This window comes from Mytilus edulis, chromosome 3 (assembly GCF_963676685.1).
Source record: "Mytilus edulis chromosome 3, xbMytEdul2.2, whole genome shotgun sequence".
NCBI lineage: Eukaryota > Metazoa > Mollusca > Bivalvia > Mytilida > Mytilidae > Mytilus > Mytilus edulis.
The window spans coordinates 103,933,760-103,955,984 of record NC_092346.1 but is presented as its reverse complement, the minus strand read 5'-3'; the positions used below and the strand labels follow the sequence as shown (position 1 = coordinate 103,955,984).

The window sequence follows — 22,225 nt, the reverse complement described above, 5'->3', positions numbered from 1 at the left end:
GAATGTGTCATAGAGACAACAACCTGCCCAAAGACAAGAAAACATTGAAAGGTCACTAATAATAATGTTAACTGTTTAATCCTGTAATAGAGGGTACATTGTGGTTCTTTTTTGTCACATGGTCAGGTGATACATGACCGGTTCATAATGTATTTTATGGTGTATGGAGAACATGTATATGTCTATCCTATAAATTTCATGCGTCCATTTCCACATTTTTCAGATTTTATTTGTATGGTAAATTCTCCAGGAGTAATTTATGATCAATGTTTAATAATAGTTTCCATCTTGAGAATCTCTGACTAAAACATGTCCATCTTATATATGACATCAAAATTATTATCAAGCGCCATCAGTCAAGTCCATTGTTGACCATTAACAGATTTAAATGTCACTTATCTAACCTTTTGGAACAGTTTGTTAAATTGATATTCAGCCTAAATATTCATGTTTATTCAGAAAAGTGAAAAATTATCTACTTGAAAACCCCAGGGGCCTACCATTCTTATATTTTGAAGTCTAAAATTAAATCTGCTTTGACATGCAATTATTCTTTGTATATTTATGGGCCTGTGGAGTGTGTGTAAAATTTTTTTTATTTTTTATCTTTAGCTGGAGAAGCGTCCCTTGAGAGATTAAATGTCATTTGTCTCTAGAACAAGTCAAAACATATAACAATAACATTACTATCTGGGACAACTCACACAGTCACTAGAACAAGTCAAAACATGTAACAATAACATAACTATCTGTGACAACTCACACAGAAATTAAATGTCATTTGTCACTAGAACAAGTCAAAACATATAACACTAACATAACTATCTGGGACAACTCACACAGTCACTAGAACAAGTCAAAACATGTAACAATAACATAACTATCTGTGACAACTCACACAGTCACTAGAACAAGTCAAAACATATAACCATAACATAACTATCTGTGACAACTCACACAGTCACTAGAACAAGTCAAAACATATAACAATAACATAACTATCTGGGACAACTCACACAGTCACTAGAACAAGTCAAAACATATAACCATAACATAACTATCTGTGACAACTCACACAGTCACTAGAACAAGTCAAAACATATAACAGTAACATAACTATCTGGGACAACTCACACAGAAATTAAATGTCATTTGTCACTAGAACAAGTCAAAACATATAACCATGACATAACTATCTGGGACAACTCACACAGTCACTAGAACAAGTCAAAACATGTAACAATAACATAACTATCTGTGACAACTCACACAGTCACTAGAACAAGTCAAAACATATAACCATAACATAACTATCTGTGACAACTCACACAGTCACTAGAACAAGTCAAAACATATAACAATAACATAACTATCTGGGACAACTCACACAGTCACTAGAACAAGTCAAAACATATAACACTAACATAACTATCTGGGACAACTCACACATTTACTAGAACAAGTCAAAACATATAACAATAACATACCTATCTGTGACAACTCACACAGTCACTAGAACAAGTCAAAACATATAACCATAATATAACTATCTGGGACAACTCACACAGTCATTAGAACAAGTCAAAACATATAACTATAACATAACTATCTGGGACAACTCACACAGTCACTAGAACAAGTCAAAACATATAACAATAACATAACTATCTGGGACAACTCACAGTCACTAGAACAAGTCAAAACATATAACTATAATATAACTATCTGGGACAACTCACACAGTCACTAGAACAAGTCAAAACATATAACCATAACATTACTATCTGGGACAACTCACACAGTCACTAGAACAAGTCAAAACATATAACACTAACATAACTATCTTGGACAACTCACACAGTTACTAGAGCAAGTCAAAACATATAACAATAACATAACTATCTGGGACAACTCACACAGTCACTAGAACAAGTCAAAACATATAACACTAACATAACTATCTGGGACAACTCACACAGTCACTAGAACAAGTCAAAACATATAACCATAACATTACTATCTGGGACAACTCACACAGTCACTAGAACAAGTCAAAACATATAACAATAACATAACTATCTGGGACAACTCACACAGTCACTAGAACAAGTCAAAACATATAACAATAACATAACTATCTGGGACAACTCACACTGTCACTAGAACAAGTCAAAACATATAACAATAACATAGCTATCTGGGACAACTCACACAGTCACTAAAACAAGTCAAAACATATAACAATAACATTACTATCTGGGACAACTCACACAGTCACTAGAACAAGTCAAAACATATAACCATAACATAACTATCTAGGACAACTCACACAGTCACTAGAACAAGTCAAAACATATAACCATAACATAACTATCTGGGACAACTCACACTGTCACTAGAACAAGTCAAAACATATAACAATAATATTACTATCTGGGACAACTCACACAGTCACTAGAACAAGTCAAAACATATAACCATAACATTACTATCTGGGACAACTCACACAGTCACTAGAACAAGTCAAAACATATAACCATAACATTACTATCTTGGACAACTCACACAGTCACTAGAACAAGTCAAAACATATAACTATAACATAACTATCTGGGACAACTCACACAGTCACTAGAACAGGTCAAAACATATAACCATAACATTACTATCTTGGACAACTCACACAGTCACTAGAACAAGTCAAAACATATAACAATAACATAACTATCAGGGACAACTCACACAGTCACTAGAACAAGTCAAAACATATAACAATAACATAACTATCTGGGACAACTCACACAGTCACTAGAACAAGTCAAAACATATAACACTAACATAACTATCTGGGACAACTCACACAGTCACTAGAACAAGTCAAAACATATAACAATAACATAACTATCTGGGACAACTCACAGTCACTTGAACAAGTCAAAATATATAACAATAACATAACTATCTGGGACAACTAACACAGTTACTAAAACAAGTCAAAACATATAACTTAACATAACTTTCTGGGACAACTCACACAGTCACTAGAACAAGTCAAAACATATAACAATAACATTACTATCTGGACAACTCACACAGTCACTAAAACACGTCAAAACATATAACCATAACATTACTATCTGGGACAACTCACACAGTCACTAGAACAAGTCAAAACATATAACAATAACATTACTATCTGGGACAACTCACACAGTCACTAGAACAAGTCAAAACATATAACCATAACATTACTATCTGGGACAACTCACACAGTCACTAGAACAAGTCAAAACATATAACCATAACATTACTATCTTGGACAACTCACACAGTCACTAGAACAAGTCAAAACATATAACTATAACATAACTATCTGGGACAACTCACACAGTCACTAGAACAGGTCAAAACATATAACCATAACATTACTATCTTGGACAACTCACACAGTCACTAGAACAAGTCAAAACATATAACAATAACATAATGTACTGATTTTCCAGTTTATTATTCTCTTTTTATTCCATAATGATGGCTTTTCTTTTATTATATAAGAGATGACTATTGAACAAGAAAATGAGTTATGTAAAATTTTAAATTAGATTTCTAATTGTATGTTTGACTCTATATTCATTTTAAGCCATTTCTTACAGAATTGAAGAAGTCTACTTGATGTTCTAATGCATTACAGTGTTGATAATAGCCTCTGGCCAAAGTAAATCTCCTCACCCATTACAGTGTTGTTAATAGCCTCTGGCCAAAGTAGATCTCCTGACCCATTACAGTGTTGTTAATAGCCTCTGGCCAAAGTAGATATCCTGACCCATTACAGTGTTGATAATAGCCTCTAGCCAAAGTAGATATCCTGAACCTAATTAGATTTTTTGTCTTGGATTATGTTTAACCCCAAGTTCCATTCTATTGATACTAAATAACCTAAAATTAAATGAATTCTTGTGCAGATACAAATTGTGAAGTATCATATAATTTCCTTCAAAAGTAGGTCAATTCACTCTACTTACTACTCATTGGCCTTTCTTTACCTCTTAATTCACCCTATTAACTACTCATTGGTGATCTTTACTTAAATAAAATTGAGAAAGGAAATGGTGAATATGTCAAAGCGACAACCACCCGACCATAGAGCAAAGTACATTTAAATGATTGCATACACACGTAGGCCTCATATTGTATATCTCATTTCATTATGTTTTTTGTATAACAATGACATTTCTATTTTGAGAATCACCATTTGTTAAGTGGGCCATAGTGGGCTAGTGGTCTAAGTAGTTATCACTACCCTGTCAGCACTAAGGTTGTCAATATAAAAAAAAAGATGTGGTATGATTGCCAATGAGACAACTCTCCACTCATGTGAGTTTTAACCACACTGTGACAGGAGCTTTAAAAAAAACTTCAATCTTAATTAATCTTATCAAATAGTCTGTTTCTATATATGTTGCTGATTGTTTTTGTAGCAGTTCAGTGTTTCTGTTGTTCAGTTGTATACCTCATCTCGTTGATGTGTTTCCCTTGGTTGGTTTGTGACCTGGGTTTGTTTTCGCTTAATCTGTTCATGACTATTGAACAGCTGTATACTACTGTTGCCTTTATTTCATTGACTGGGATTGACAGTTTTTTCTGTGGCGCACCAGTGGATGACTCTATAATGGATACTCTGGCTTCCTCCACCAATAAAAACTGGTGGCCATGTTTTTGCAATTGAGATGTTGAACACCAACACCCAATCGGTCAATCCTCACTGATTAAGGTTCTTTGATTCACAATATTCCAAAGGTCTGAATTTTAGTCATGTTCTTTACTGTGATTGAAAATTTTAAAGATAACTTTTAATTGTTAATTAGTACATTTTGTAGAAAAGCAAAGCAAATAAAATAGGAAAGTTTGAGAGGATAATCTATTACAAACTACTCCTGATATTAGCAGTTTTGACGTAAAACCATTTCTCTAATTCTTCGTCAATTTATCCCTTTCTGCACCCATTGTATAAAAAAATTTAATCAACGTGTGGTTCGTTTGATCTCAGTTCTTCATTGGTTAAAATCGGACTATGATGTTGAATTTCCCTGCTTTCCTCTGAATTTCCTATTGTGACGGCTTGAAAAAAGGCGACCATGCCTGATGACGTCACATAGAAAGAACACATCTTTTTGCAGATCATTTGAAAAGAAAGAATACGTTTGCCTGCATATTGTTTGAAAATCATTAGAGAAACAGATTCTACCACCTATCTCATGTAATACGATATTTATTCACTCTCGACATTTAAATTTTAAATATTTAAAACGCTCATCGAGCCTCGCGTTTTAAATTTGAAAATTTAATTGTCTCGAGTGGATAAATATCGTATCACACTCGATGCAATGGAAGATTCTATATTTCTCTAATTCTTCAAATTTTCTTGCTTTCCTCCGAAACTCCTATTGTGACATCATGAAAAAAGGCGACTATGTATGATGACGTCGCATTGAAAGAACACATCTTTTTGCAGGTCGTTCGAAAAGAAGGAATAAGAGTGTCTGCATATCGTCTAAAATTCATTAGAGAAACAGATTCCATCACCAAAGTTTGTGCTAAACGATATTTATCCACTCTCGACAGTTTTAATTTTAAATATTTAAAACGCTCTGCGAGCCTCACGTTTTAAATTTGAAAATTTAACTGTCTCGAGTGGATAATATCATATTACACTCGATGTAGGGGTGGAATCTATATTTACAAAAACACTCCTCTTTACGTTGTGACCTTGTCATTGATCATGTCTGTAATATTGGTCTGTCAAACAACATAACCTTTGTTGTACGATTCCTACCTTGTCATTGATCATGTCTGTAATAGTGGTCTGTCAAACAACATAACCTTTGTTGTACGATTCCTACCTTGTCATTGATCATGTCGGTAATAGTGGTCTGTCAAACAACATAACCTTTGTTGTACGATTCCTACCTTGTCATTGATCATGTCTGTAATAGTGGTCTGTCAAACAACATAACCTTTGTTGTACGATTCCTACCTTGTTAACATGTTACAGTAAAGCTTTTATCTCGTATTGAAAAAAAGTTGTATCAATTAATTTATCTGTCCACATTCTTCCTACAATAGATACTGAGTGAACTATTCCATTAATTTATTGAGTACCAGTCTCATAACATTGTCCACTGTTTTCCTTGACAGTCTTCACATCATATATCTTTCAATGTATTGGTTGTGTCTTGAATGTAACTTATGCTATTAGTCCTCTGGGACTAAATTTGCCAGTAAATTGATTAAAAGTAGAGAAAATGTGATTCCTTCTTGATTTGCATAAGGCCAATGATAGTTGAAAAACCTCCTGAAAATTCTGCCTTACTACTTTTGAACAATGGGTTTATGGCATCTTGGAATCATATTACTGATAATTATATTAAAGATTACTGGTAAAAATAGTGTCATGGTAGTACTGCTTTCATTATTAGGGAATTTCAATTTGAGGGGGAAAGCCCTGGAGCTTTTGTCTGTTTTTCAAAGTAAGCATTTTTGCAAATAATCATGTGTTTCACTTAGTACACTCAGTAATCAGTAGACTGCATTGTTTCTCTATTTATTCGTATTTGATAAAACAGTTCTCAGTGGATTGATGTTAGAGTTTATAATGTTAATATGTTGCCCAACTCAGGAGATTGATAAGTTACTTTTAATTGGAAACTCCTCCCCCTATTGATATTGATGAGGAATTTTATAGAAAGGACAGTTTAAGGTAAGATTGTGTAATTATTGTGTTCTTTCAGAAATCTTATGTTTTTATATAAAATTGTATTTTATGTAGATATGAAACATGATTGGGGGGAAATCGAGCCATGTTTCATTTTAATCCTACATGTTTTGCAAAGGAATTGAACTGTTACGTGTTGTATTTGATTGAATGAAAATTTGTGATGTTTGTTTGTTTGCAAATTTTATAAAAAAAAAAATGTTGAAGCCCTTGCCCATTTGTAAGTAATTTTTCAGTGGGCTCCACTTGCAAATTCTTGTACTCACAGTCTAATTTTCTTTCTATTAAGATTCTATTAGCCTTTTCAAGATACAGACCTTTGAAAGTTAAATTTTCAAAACAAAACCTTGCTAGAATCCAGAAAAATAATATGAATAGAATTATTTATGCCCTTGTCGTAGCATAGGGGGCATTAAGTTTTACCCTTGTCTGTCTGTATGTCCGTATGTCCTGAAATTGGTTTCCTTTCCTTTATTTTAGTTTGCTTCAACCAAATGATATAAAACTTACACAAAATGCTTAATTACCACAAAACACAGATCAACTTTGAATTTGGAAGACCCCACTTTTACTGTTCTAGAATTATTCCTCTTTACAAATGAAAAAAATGCTGAATTTTTTATTCCATTCTCTTTACTTTACTTTGCCTTAACTAAACGTTATGAATCTTACTCATGATGCTTATTATACCACAATACAATAGATCAAGTTAGAAATTTACTTTTACTGTTCTAGAATTATGCCCCTTTACAATTGGAAAACTTTCATTTTCTAACTTAAGTTTTTGTCACCTTAACATTCAAGGTAATGAAACTTATACACACTTCTTATTACCACATAACTCTAATCAAGTTTGAATTTGGATAGAGTCACTTTTACCTCTATAATGTTGTATGCATGCTGTGACATTATATGGACACATTCTTCATTTATTTAGTCCAAAAAACAGGTTCCCATTGTTTTACATATCACAATTTGTATTTACTCTCTTACCTATCACTTCTACACTATAAACATGTGTATCATCACAGCATTTGATTTTCACATGGCTGTAAAGGGGAAGAACTCTGTAGTTTGTCTAAAATTGGTCAATTGTAATTTGATGAAATCTTACTAACATGTTCACTTTACAATCATTTCATAAACCCTATAGTTGACCTACTGCTTACAATAATCATTTAATACCTATGAAAATAGATGGATATTTTTATGCCCCACCTACGATAGTAGAGGGGCATTATGTTTTCTGGTCTGTGCGTCCGTCCGTCCGTCCGTCCGTCTGTTCGTTCGTCCGTCCGTCTGTCCGTCCGTCTGTCCCGCTTCAGGTTAAAGTTTTTGGTCAAGGTAGTTTTTGATGAAGTTTAAGTCCAATCGACTTCAAACTTAGTACACATGTCCCCTATGATATGATCTTTCTAATTTTAATGCCAAATTAGAGTTTTTACCCCAATTTCACGGTCCACTGAACATGGAAAATGATAGTGCGAGTGGGGCATTCGTGTACTGAGGACACATTCTTGTTTTGTACAGTTGTGAAAACATATAATGTCTGCAAATCAATACTGACAAATAGCAATGGACTGACCAATATATTGATGATCTGCCATTACTTATTAAGATTTTGTGGTGTGATATCATTTATAATTCCCCTATCTTTATTTTATTCCCTGTATAAATACCAAACTATCAACATTGCTGCTTGCTTTTATTTCTTACATTTAAGATTTTGTTGATCTCTGTCTGTTCTATATACAATGGTTCTGATGTGATTTGACTGGGTTATGTTGTAAGATATTGGAGTTAAGTGGTCACTTTTCTACATTCGATTAATGATGATACTTATAAATCAATATGCCTGACCACTGGCTTTCTGTCATACAGATTTGTGAAGTGTGGATGTGTGCACTAAATCAGATAAAATATAAATTTGTATTATCCTCCCTTCATTTATTATAGATAAATATAATCTGGATATCATGTTATAACGAGCCTAGATTTTCCTTAGTTTTATTGAATTTTAGTTTATGAAAATTAATAACAAGTACTAGAGTAATATGAAAACTATACTTGGTAAACGGAAAGATTTTTTACAGTGTACATATCAGTTTGGCAGATTTCATCTGACCTTGACCTCATTTCTCACTGTATATTATTCAATGATAAGTTTTATTGTTTTTGGTCTGTATTGCTAACACTAAAAGCAATAGGTCAACTTTTTTTTATTTGGTGGATGAAATGATTTTAAGGTGTACATGTCTGTCTGGCTTGGTTTATCTGACCTTTACCTCATTTTCTTGGCTTACTGATAATGATAAGTTTTTGTTATACTTGTACAAGTTGTAGTAATACATCCTCTTTAGGACTATCAACATAGAATCAATCATGGTTAGTATTGCAAGCAAAACTTATTAGCTTTTGTGTACTCTTGTTTTTTCTCTCCAACAATTGAGAAATGAGATAAGTTATGCTATTATATTAGTTGGAGGAATAATTAGAATAATTGAGTTGACAGTAAACTACTAATGAATATCTTTTGTAAGCATAGCAATCTTTTATTAAGTAATGAAATGAGAAATGAATGCAGAAGTTTATAGCTTCTCTTGTATGAATGAAATGTTAGACATATTTCTTCAAATTTTACTATTATTCTTATTGGTTGTAACTCAGGAGTTTCCTGGTATGAGTTAAGCCAGTGTAATAAACTCTATGCAGGAGGTCTAGATGTTTTTTAGAACAGAATTTGTATGTGGGTGAAGAATAGATTGTAAAGCATCCTTATGTTGATCTAATACAATTTACTTTTGTTAACAGCCTACTGTGTAGGTAATTGTTACTGCTGATACTAATGTCCTCAAGGTCATCAAATTATTAATAATCATTAACTACCTCCAGATAAACAAATACTAAAAATTAAATCTTACACAACTTGTGACAAGGTTAGTGACTTTGTTTTCTTAGTGCATTTTTGGGGACAGCACTTTGATTCCACTCATCATTAGTTTTTCCTTGTGTAGAGCAAATGTTTAATCAAATATTCTAGAATTACATAGTTTAGAAAGTTCATTTATGACTTATACAGCATTGATTGTAGTCAGTGAGAAAGTGTTATAGAGGTAGTAGATTTGTTATTTTTTAAAAAGGACAAAAAAGACTCTTGTATAATTTACCTAAGACCACCATGTTTTAAAAGTGAATGTTTTTTTTTCCTTTCCACTCCAATTAATAGTAACTTGCAGAGCAAATCAGACCATGCAAGGTCTACATGTCTGCAATTGTAAACCTAACCATTACATCGAACAGTGATCAAGGCTAAGTTTTCTTAGTTTTTTAAGTCGGTTGTTAGTATCTCAGATACTGTAAGCAACTTTGTATGGAATGATGATAAGGTGTACATATCCATCTTGCAAGGTTCGCCGGATCATGAATCATTGCTTGATTTCAAGTTTTTGAGGATAGATCTATTTTTCAGGGTTCTTCTGACCTTGACCTCATTTACATGGTTTATAATTGAGAATATCTCAAAGAGACGAAAGTCCATTCTTAATTTTAAATTTTATTGAAAACACAATGGATAAGCATGATATGTAATAATTTGTTTGTCTATTTCAGTATGGATGGAGCTGACCTTTGTTTTGAGATAGTTAAAAGAGCATCACTTGGTTTTGTATACAGTGAAGCAGTTTCCAGGTAATATTACATTTTCTTTCATAATGGTAAAATTATTCCAAGAATACTAATACTAATTTTCATGGATATTGTGGGAAGGAACAAACCAACAAAACACTGAAGAAAAAGACAAACAGCAGTCTACAAAACACTATTAAAAAACTGAAGGCTGTACCTTGACCCATAATGGTTTACTTTTATAAATTGTTATTTGGATGGAGAGTTGTCTCATTGGTACTCATACCACATCTTCAAGCATCTATATAAAGGCTGAACTCCCCAACCCCCCTCCTTAAAGTGGTGATAATTTAAGGTATTCCAGAAGGTTGAACAGATCCTGCTTCAGATGTTGTATCTGTCATGTTGATCATAGTAAGAACAGAATTCTAGTTAGGTCTCATTTAGTGATTGCAAATTCAAAAGGCCAATAAATACACTACACCATGGCCAAAAATAGAAACTACAAAAAAACAAACAACAAAACTATACACATAAGATCAAGCAACATGGTCCATGCTGTGATAAATATTGTTAATTATAAAGAAAACTTAGCGCTATGTTTTACAATACAATAAAATGTCTGAATAAAAGCTTTTTATATTGCAATGAAACACATGATAATCCTTTTTATACAACAATAAAGAAAAAAAAGAAGATATTGACAATGAATTTAAAATATGGAAATATGCCTCTCATAATACCATATTGTGATTATTGTTTTGTGACTTTACTACAAATGAGCTTAAGTATAGTGTTGGAGTTATCTAAGATCCCAATAAACTTAACATTTAACCTTTTAGTTCATTTGTAACCAGTATTTATCATCATTGAAATCTTTTAGCTGCCACAAACAAACAAACAAACTCTCAATTTGTAAGATTTTATGATACAATGTTGACAGAACCTTTTAGAGGAACTTCACTTGGCCTTTTAAGAATTTGAAATTCTCCATTGATTTGATGTGAAGTTACAACAGAGAGAGAATAAGCATTAACAAACATCAGGAGATGTCAGGTTACTAATGAGTTCATACAAACATCTCGTAAATAGAAACAGAAAACAACTCGACAATTAACCTTTTTTGGAAAAGCAGTTGTTGATGGATATAGTATATTAATGATCCTGTCCATGGACTTATATCTGGTGGCTCCTCTTTGAAATAACTCCATTTGGGAATTAAGCTTGCCACCTGACATGTAATATAGAAGTTCAGATATAAAATCTATCTCAGGTCTCCTTTTATTCACATCAAAGAAATTTTTATAGTGTACTCCTTAACTCAAGGTCATCATGCATTATGGAATGATTCAGTCACAAATAATAGGAAGGTCCATCATCTGACAAATCATTTAATTGTAAATCTAGGAAATGATTTAGAAAAGAAATTGACAGTTTACTCTGACCTTATTCTAAAACAAAAGATGTCTCTATTTAACCTTAAAGTATTTTGGTAGATGGTAGTAAAAAATTATGATCAAATTACATATAAAAAAATAACCTTTATAGGATAGATGAAAAATATTTATTTAACTGAATCTGTCTTTGTAAATAAAAATGTGCCAATGTTAGAATATCCATATGTTAGACTTCAACAATAGTAGCCCTTTTACAGTAAAAACAAGACAAATGGCTTTGGAGTGTGAGCTATTAAGGTTACATGAAACAATTATTGACTTATGATGTTCAATCATACAATAGATGACTTCTCAGGCATTGATAAAGCTTAAAACCAACAAAATATCAAACTTCTATAATTGCTTCATATTTGTTTAGTCTCTTAGGTCAAATCAAAGGACAAAATCACAGACAAAATCAAAATGAGGTTTACTGCTTTTCTTGTTAAATTGGATAGTCCTTAGGACAGATTTCAGATTAAAAAAAATTATATATATATATTGGGTCACAACTTCTACATGTACTAGTGTTTTTCTATATTATCTTTAAGTCACTTTGAGAGCAATTTAATTCTTGCTCCTTTAATTTACCATTCTCTTGCACTAAGCTATTAATTGACAACAGTTTCTTAATTTGAAGCCATCTAACCATATATTGCTGATATTATCATTGAAATACAACTAACGATATCATTTATAATGTTAAAGTATCTTCATATGAAGATATTATTTTCATCATGATCAATTGTGAATTATGTGTCACTAAGTTCTTGAAATAATCCTATTGAAACTTATATTATGTTACAATTTATCTTGCAATAGCAGTTTTATTTTATAAGAGTAGTGTAAGAACGTTAGAAACTGAAGTGATTATTACTATGGTGAGAATGCATTTATCATTTAATTCATTAATGATACAGAGGAGCTTCGAGGTGTAAGCCATCTACTAGAATGGATGGTAGCAAAAATGTTTTGATGAAGTGAACTAATATCAAACTGATTATATTTTGTAATACAAAAAAAGTAAGATTACATATTTTAAAATCTGTTTAAAGAACAGGGCCCTTCTGTAACTGTCTGTCCTTTCATTTGTATAAAAAGAATTTCTAATGATGAATGAACATTAAAAAAAGCTCAAGATAATCTTAAGAAAGTACATGTAACTGATAGATAGTTTAAAACCAAGTCCTTAAGGCAATGTTATTTAGCATCTGTAAAGACAACACTTCTCTCGCTAAGCAAAACAACTGTTGTTTATAATGGATTAGAAAACTAATATTGAGCTATTCTTACGTAATTATTGAAACTGATTATTTTGTATATGCTGTCTATTGTAGTCATTATCTGCGTCAGATACTGGAAGCTGTACGATACTGCCATGCTAACAATATCATTCATCGGGACCTCAAGCCACATTGTGTCTTGTTGGCATCCAAAGAAAACTCAGCGCCAGTTAAACTTGGTGGTTTTGGTGTTGCTATACAGCTACCTGAATCTGGAGAGCTATCAGGAGGTATATAAAAATGAAAATTAAGTAAAAGTTCAATCAAAGTCATGGAATTCAGTTTTTTTTTTTGTATCAAATATGGTTGAAAGCCACCTGATAATCATGGTTCCAGAAAAAAGGACACATGATAGAAAAGGAAAATACCAGAAAACATGACTTGCTTTGATAGAAATGTCAACTCCTGTCCATAGTGTATTATATAATAAGTGGACTTGAAGAAATGTAAATAAACAAATTAAAGTGAGAGGAGCTTTTTACATTGAATTTCTACATAGATTACAATTATTTACCAGTACTGTTGCCATGGGCACACAGTTTGGAAAGAAATTTATTTTTCCACATTTATTTAGGCATAAAAAAGATAAGTAAATAATTTATAAGAAGGGAAAAAAAGAAAGGAAAAACTAAACTTTTAGAATATGGATTATGTCTTGCATGGTGCTTTCTTTTCCCGTTCACAATAATTTTAACATTAGCATGGTGTTTACTTTCACAAACTAACAATTAAAACATTTATCTGTAGGGCTTTTAAAACCTTGAAACATACATTTAGAAAACTTCTATTTGAAGTAGCAAGCAACAGGTTTTGAAGTAATTAAGATTTGATATGGATTCTGGTTAATGTCCACATCTATTTAATACAGATTGTTGGGGCAATTGGGACTTGTATTGTTGAAATCTATCATAAAAGATTCCAAGGACTCTTGGTGTGGAAATTGTTTTTGAATTCTGGCAAAAAATGTCAATATATGTTTTGCAATTTGTGTCCTTCAGATAAGGTGTTAGGTAACATCTGACCTTGACCTCTTTTTCATGGGTCATTGGTCAATGTTAGGTTTTTGTGTTTTGGTTGGTCTTCCAAACACTAATAGCAATACCTTATTACCACCTGATAAAGTATATGGTGGCATTACTTCTATCATTCTTGACTTATGTCCCTTTACATCATTATATGCAAAAGGGGGGGGGGGCATTATTTGTGTCCCTTGGACACATTCCCCAATCATTTCCCTTTAAAAAACTAGAAAACATTTGAATAATTAATGAGAGGTTCAAGAAGAGATTGGGATACATTTTTTTAACTTCATACATGGTCAAATGACATCTTCAAGGTCAAATATTTTGAACAATTTGCAGAATGAAATAGGTTTGTTATAGTTTGAGCAATTGTCATTTGGCCCTAACCTGATTTTGAATTAGGTTTATAACACTGAAATTTAGGCCAATAATGTAGAAAACTACGATAGAATCGATTATAATTTGGAAATGTCTATGTTTATAGTTCCTTGACTTTTGGAATAGTTGTTGTGTATTAGTATCCATGCATTGCTGATAGGGAAGACATTTGAGTGGATCAACTCCTGCTTTTGGCTTCATGGAAGTAAAACCAAATTAAGTCTGAGTGAGGGAGTAGTGCATTGCATGGTAGACAGTTTATTGGGCCATTTAACTTTATAATGATGATTGAAGTCTTGAAACAGACAATAAGGAAAATAAACCTTGATTTTCAGCCAATATTAAGACACTGTGTTTATCCTCTAAGACAAAAGCTTGTATTATGTTGGTTTGTCTGGAATACAAATTAATTTCACTATCCAAGCGGGTAGCTTTAAATCTGGTTTTTACTGAGTGGCTATCGTAATTAATTCTCTGGGGTCTAGATAATGTAATCTGGATTGAGAATAAATAGGATGAAAAGATAATTCCACATTTAAACACACAAAATCATTTCATTCATGAAACATAAAAAACTAAGAACAGATTAATAGAATAACAATATAACAAGTTTTTGTTGGGAAATATACAATGAATAGTAATGGCAAATGGATATTTGACGGCTAATAATAATTTAGAGTATACTTTTGTTTTAAATATTTATTTGCTAGTGTATGTATAACATTAGTGTTTGGTGTTGTCCTCTCTGTTGTAAAATTATATTTTTATATTTGAGTAAAAGTAAATTTCTTATTTTGTACTTCTCACTTCTTGCGAGATCACATTTAGTTTTATTTATATAAAAATAAGGAGATGTTGTACGATGACAACCTGTTTTTCACTAGTATCTATTGCAACCTCAATGAAGTTGGCATACAACATCTAGGGGGTGAACCTGTATAAATTTTTACCTGTGAATTTTATTGAGCCTTTGAAGGCTTTTTTTTTAGAAATTCTGTAATAACAGTGTTTGAAATATGGAATTTGACATAAAATTATCAAGTTATTTGGAATGAAACAACTTATTTTAACCCCCCCCCCTTTTTCCCAACATACAACAACAAAAGATAAATGGTTAAAGTGTGTTAGTTTTAGAATACACTCAGTTTAGAAATGCACTCCATATAATCTGTTTCGTTTTGTAGATATGTTTTCCCATTTTGTTTTGTTGTTTCTTTGCTTGTTATTTGTTTGATGTTGTAAAAAGCATGTTATTGTGTTACAGAGGAGCCTATTCTTTATGGATTGGATCCTTGGGTTGATTTGAGACCTGATTATGTCGGTAAGACCTAACATTACTAACTGTATAGATCATTTTATATGGCATGGCTTATACTATGGGTTAGGCAATAATGGAACATTTCAACACAAAACTTTCCTCAACGTTTTAAAAAAAGATAGAATAATTTTATTTTTTGGAAAAAGGGTGGGTGGGGTTGGGTAGGGAAGTGTATTGATCTGGAAAAGACAGATGAGTAAAATACAGAAAAGGCTTTAAGCGCGATTTCAACATTAACTTGTGTCATAATTATTTTACTCTATAACTGCTATAATAAAAATTAGAGAAGATTTTTAAACTCTTTACATTTATGGTCAATCAATTTATAAACTGGTGCATAGATACTAGTAGTTTATATCAAAATCTGCTCCTACCTGTCTGAAAAACATTTGCAAACCTTTCAAAAAATCATTTTTTGTATTCCAAAAATAAATATATCTGTACAGATTCAGTTCTTTTTCTAGTATTTGCATGCCAGTCTCCTTTGGTTAAACAAATATGCTTGTTTTTTTTAACCATTAGTTAATCACATAGTTTGTTACATACTAATGATTAGCACTTTTAGACAAATCCTATAAAATTTAATATGTTTCCTTACTAATACTCACCAAGGATTAAATATGATTGCTGTTTTTGGACCATTCTGCAAAATGGCATAAGTGTACTGTGTGGCAATGTGCATGTATTTGAGTATGTCTTTCAGGGCCATATTATTGATAACTTATATATTAAATACCCTTTTGCTTCTATTATCTATCTTAAAAGACAAAATTCAGTTTGATTGAAATTCATTGAATCCCCCTTTATAAATAAAATGGCTGCCAACATTAGCTGATGATGAGTAATTGGTGTTTAATATTTAGGTACAAATATTACATGCACATCAGAACAGGACTATGTAAATTATGAACTCTGTACAAGAAGACAAGCTGGGGTTCACTAGGTAGTAGTTCCCAGACACATTATTCTGACTGAGGCAACCAATGCTGTGCTCTTGTGACTGAGGCAACCAATGCTGTGCTCTTGAGCCTAAATGCTGTGCTCAGTTTAGAAGCAGCAAATACCAATTTTCAAGTGTTTGGGTTCACTCAGCAAATAATCAAACCCACACACAAGGGGAGCATACGACCAAAAGACAAAAGACCATATTAAAAAAAAGTCCTTTACCACCCATGGCTGGTAAATTATTGTAACAGACATATTCATTTGTGATACAGTATTGTATTTTCTATCATTTTTACTTTAATATTAAGTTTGAAATTGCATTGCTGACTTTACTTCTTTCAGGATAGATTTGGGGAGTGTTACAAAAATTGAATTGACATATTTTTGATTTGTTTTTTCATATGGTGTAAATCAATTTTCTCCTGTAAGAAAAGAATGAAACTCTAACAGAAATTTACATGAATTCAATTAAAAAATAAGTACAATGTTTAAGGATTGAAATTGAACAATTAACTTGAATAAAAAGACATCTCTAAATATAGTACATTGATATGATATGGTAGATATTAGATTATCTTATAAAAGTCATATATTTTTCATGTTCCATACTATGAATCAATGAGAATTAGATTAAAAACATGACACTTATTAAATTGTACAATGCAATATAGTATCAAAAGGAAATGGACAAATGTTATCCTCCCAACTCTAATAAACTTTCGTAGAAATACCCTTAGGACAGCAAGAAAAGCTAAAAATTTTGACTTGCGATCAGAAATAGAAAGCAAACCAGTTGATAATATGGTAGATAAAATTGAGAAGGGAAATGGGGAATATGTCAAAGAGACAACAACCCGACCATAGAGCAGAAAATGGCCTAAGGCCACCAATGGGTCTCCAATACAACGAGAAAACCCCTTACTAAGAGGTTGGCTTCAGCTGGACCCTAAACAAAAATGTGTTGTAGTTGTAGCGAAAATGGACTTCATACTAAACTCCAAAACATATAAATGAATTAAAAGATGCATATATTTACATCCCAAAATACCTGGTAGCGGAACTCAAATGGTACATCACAAAACTATTGTCCCTCTGATGGATAAAAGATCACATCTTCCTTTAATCATCGGTAAATTGTTCTAGAGGGAAGTGGAAAGGGTTTTCTGGAGTATTTTAAACACAGGACGTCAAGAAATTTGGAAGAGCGAACAACTTTGCTAGAGACAACAACTTCTTATATGGTGTTATTTTATTGTGATGTTATATTTTACTCTTTTTCCTGCAAAATTACGTAATTCCTAAATTTGCCATAGATGATCATAGATTTGGAGAAAACAAAAATCTGCCATAGATTTGATATATGATTTGTTTGGCATTTGAAACGTCATATTTGCCATAGATTAGGAATCTGGGGTCGGCTTCACAAAAACACTTACGACTATGATAGATCCTAAGTCATGTACCTACGATCTGTCTATATCGGAAGATATTTTGTGAAACTGACTCCTGCCATAGATTTGAGTCCTACAAATATAAAAAGCGTACACAGAGTTCTTGGTTTCGTATAATGCCATCACTTGGCTTCCACTGTCATTGTCATAAAAGCTTTCTAGATCTTCTCTTCTAAAATAACATAACTAATTTCTATTAAACTTGGGGTGAATGATCCTAATGGTATCTAGTACAAATATTGTGACTGAAATTATCTATCAACTCTTTATAGAGTTATTGCCCTTTCAATGATATTTTTTTTACAAAAATGGTTATTGTTGAAGAAGCAGATGAGCTACGCAGGCTCTTTATTTATATTATTATTCATACCTTATTTGTACCTTAAATTAGATTTCATATTTGTGTTTTCCTTGTTATAAATAAGAGTTGACTATTGTTCAAGTCTACTTAGCCCTCTATAAATTCTTATTTTAGTAATAAAGACAATCAGTTCTCAGACAATTGCTTTGTTCAAGAGTGCATTACTAATAAATGCCTTAAAGCATTGAAGATTTGATTTTGACTTTCAGACAACTCAAGTAGTATATTTCTATAAAATACGACATCTGTAAAAGAAGGTAAAATGCATTTTATTACAGACTTTGTTGATGGAAAGAAAAGGAGAGTACTTTTGAGTAGCACAGTGAAGTGGTCGCCAAATTTCTACACGAATGAACAATTCTATCATGTTTTCAATATCCGGCATCCATCACGATTTGGAGTATCCAATTTTCTCACGATTACCCAATAAAACGTGTAATAACCGTCAGTCTTAACAAGCAGCATGAAGTGTTCATTACATAGTCCAACTGAAATGAACGATATATTTGATGATTTTTCTGAAAATCTAATTTCTAAGAGAATTTAATTGGAAAATAACAATATTTAGGTACTGCCAGCAGTTACAAAATACAATTATTGTAATTAATTGATATTACAACTGCTGACAGTTAGGATGATTTGGGGAAGATATGTGTAGGATATCAGTCAGGCAGTAAAACTTATCTCATAACAAATTATACAAGTTTCAGCTAGGGAAATTTATTAATTAAATTCTGCATGAAAAATTTATAATATGTAAATATGAATAAAGAGTTTAAGGTGTTGATAACTCTATAGATATGAATTATTAATATACAGGACCTAAAACCTAATGGAATTTATATAGATAAGATATAAAAGTACAAAATCTTGTCTTATTGTCTGGGACAGTTTGATTTACTTCTATGAATATAGTCCCTAATGTGAAATTTTTTTTATCGAGCCTGCAACTTTTGTCGTAGAACTGAATGACCAGTGAAATACCAAATGTCTGCTGACATCTTAACTGCTGCTATGGTTTCTGTTCAATAAAATATAACTTTCAAATATCTTTGAATATCCCAACACTCCTGTTCACAATATTCCTTCATGATATATTTATCAATATAAATTTAAAGATTTCATAACCTTTTTTGTCTCATTGACATCCATCCCATAGTTTTCTTATTTCAGTATTGTATCTTTTTTTAAACATTTATTAAAAGTTGGAACTGTGAAATAAGAGCAGAAATGTAAATAGATGATAATTGTAGCTATTTGTTTATATCAATTTGGAAAGATTTCATGCATATAAAGGGCAAGAACAAATGAAGTGTATCAATAAAATATGTTTTCAACACTGTATTATAATATTATGAATGACATGGGTGCCCAGAGAACAGAGAAAGAAATCAGATGTATTACATATATAAACAGTTTATGTCTCAGATAAGTGATTGAAAAATCATGTTTATTGTTTCCAGGTTAGGTTGTTCATCAGATTTAAGGACTATTTATAATCTTTCAGTATTTATGCTTATATCTTTGTAATATTAATTTTGAATAAAAGTGAAATACATATGAAATCTGACTTATTTTGCAGGTAGAATAGGTACACCCCAGTTCATGGCTCCAGAGATTGTGAACCGACAGCCGTATGGGAAACCAGTAGATATGTGGGGGTGTGGCATCATGATGTTCATACTGCTGGGTGGCTATCCACCATATGTAGGAACCAAAGACAATCTTTTTCATCAAATTGTTCAAGGAAAATATCATGTAAGTTCATTCTTAGGATCTTGAATAGACCATTGCGCAACTTCAAAATTTTTCCAAAATTTTTCAATCTAGAAATAAATCTGATCCCAAGGATTGTTGTATTGTACAAATTTAAAAATGAAAAAAAAAAGAATAAACAAAAAACAAAAAACAAACAAACCTATGTTGTGTCGATACTTGCTCAACTGTTCATGGTTTAGACCTCTACGGGAAATTCTGGTTTGCTGTCACTCTGACAGCCTTTTGTTGATATCAGTTCCACTTGCTAAATATCATAAAATGTGTAAGCTTGCCATTTATGTACCAATTGATTGTACCATCTTTTGTCCATCTGATCACTTTGTGTTTCTCGCTGGATACTGTTAAATTTAGAAGGAGCTTTACTCATCAAAGAAGATAAGTTAAAAATAGCTTCTCTTTGGTTGAGTTGTTGTCTCTTTGACATATTCCCCATTTCCATTCTCAATTTTATAAGTTATGTCATCAATTAATTTGGAAATGTAGAACAATTTTGTGAAGGATGGCTTATTCTTTATGAATGTTTGGGCTTTTGGTATTATACCTTACTCACTTATTGTTCTTTCATTTATTATGACTTATATTTCAGCTAATGTTTTATCATTTATTTATGCCTTCTATTACAGCTAAGAAAACATTGGATGACAATATCCAATCCCGCCAAAGATTTGCTCAGTAAATTGTTGGATGTTAACCCTAACGACAGAATTACAATAGAGGAAGCTTTACAACATCCTTGGATAAAGGTAGAGGTTAAACAATGTATACAACATTTCAGATGGGAAAAGGGGGGGAGGGGGGTCGTATAAATAATTACAATACAGGAAGCTTTACAACATCTTTGGATAAAGGTAGAGATTATACAATGTATTAAAAATGTTGGAGGTGGAGGTTATACACTGTATTCAAAACATTGGTGGATTAGAAGGGGGGTCAACACTAGTACTGTATATATAATGTTGGTGGATATATTAGGAGGGGGAGGTTATACAATGTATAACATCGTTGGATCGGAGGTGGGAAGTTATACACCTAATTGACTTATTTCATTTTGTCACAATAAGGCTATCAAATCTGTTACAACAAAAAGGAGTCACTAGTCTGATTTTGATATAAGTTGTTACAAGGACCAGTTACTGTCACGTATGAATATACTATTGACTAAAAATGTTCTCTGAAAACAAACTTTAATTATTATATTTTTGCTGTTTTATAGCAAGAAGGAAAAATAACATTTGTGATGAACTAGGGAACTCATAATCACTCTGTCCTTAAATTCTAAAGATTTTCTTTCTTTTATGAATCTTAATTTTTCTAGCAATAAATTACTTCACCAATATTCACTGTAAACCTAAAGTTTAAGTTTCAAATGTATATATAAAAAAGAAGATGTGGTATGATTGCCAATGAGACAACTATCCACAAAAGACCAAAATGACACAGACATTAACAACTATAGGTCACCGTACGGCCTTCAACAATGAGCAAAGCCCATACCGCATAGTCAGCTATAATAGGCCCCGATAAGACAATGTAAAACAATTCAAACGAGAAAACTAACGACCTTATTTATGAAAAAATATGAACGAAAAACAAATATGTAACACATAAACAAACGACAACCACTGAATTACAGGCTCCTGACTTGGGACAGGCACATACATAAATAATGTGACAGGGTTAAATATGTTAGCGGGATCCCAACCCTCCCCTAACCTGGGGCAGTGGTATAACAGTACAACATAAGAACGAACTATAAAAATCAGTTGAAAAAGGCTTAACTCATCAGATGGAAAAAAATAAAAATATATGTATTTTCATTGTTTTTAAAAATAATCACTGTGTTTGGAATCAAGCTT

General features: G+C 32.0%; 1 protein-coding gene across 34 annotated transcripts in view; it reads left to right on the top strand.

Annotated features, from left to right (window-relative positions):
• LOC139514704 (peripheral plasma membrane protein CASK-like) overlaps positions 1-22,225 on the top strand; it is a 181,863-nt gene that overhangs the window by 55,745 nt on the left and 103,893 nt on the right. For 22 of the 34 annotated variants that reach the window (XM_071304264.1, XM_071304248.1, XM_071304263.1 and 19 more), the window contains 5 exons: positions 10,382-10,459; positions 13,170-13,345; positions 15,780-15,836; positions 20,173-20,348; positions 20,993-21,112. In XM_071304264.1, the coding sequence (XP_071160365.1) occupies positions 10,382-10,459; positions 13,170-13,345; positions 15,780-15,836; positions 20,173-20,348; positions 20,993-21,112 (607 nt within the window). The remainder of the gene's footprint in view (positions 1-10,381; positions 10,460-13,169; positions 13,346-15,779; positions 15,837-20,172; positions 20,349-20,992; positions 21,113-22,225) is intronic. The other 12 variants (XM_071304269.1, XM_071304256.1, XM_071304268.1 and 9 more) reach the window with 1 other exon arrangement.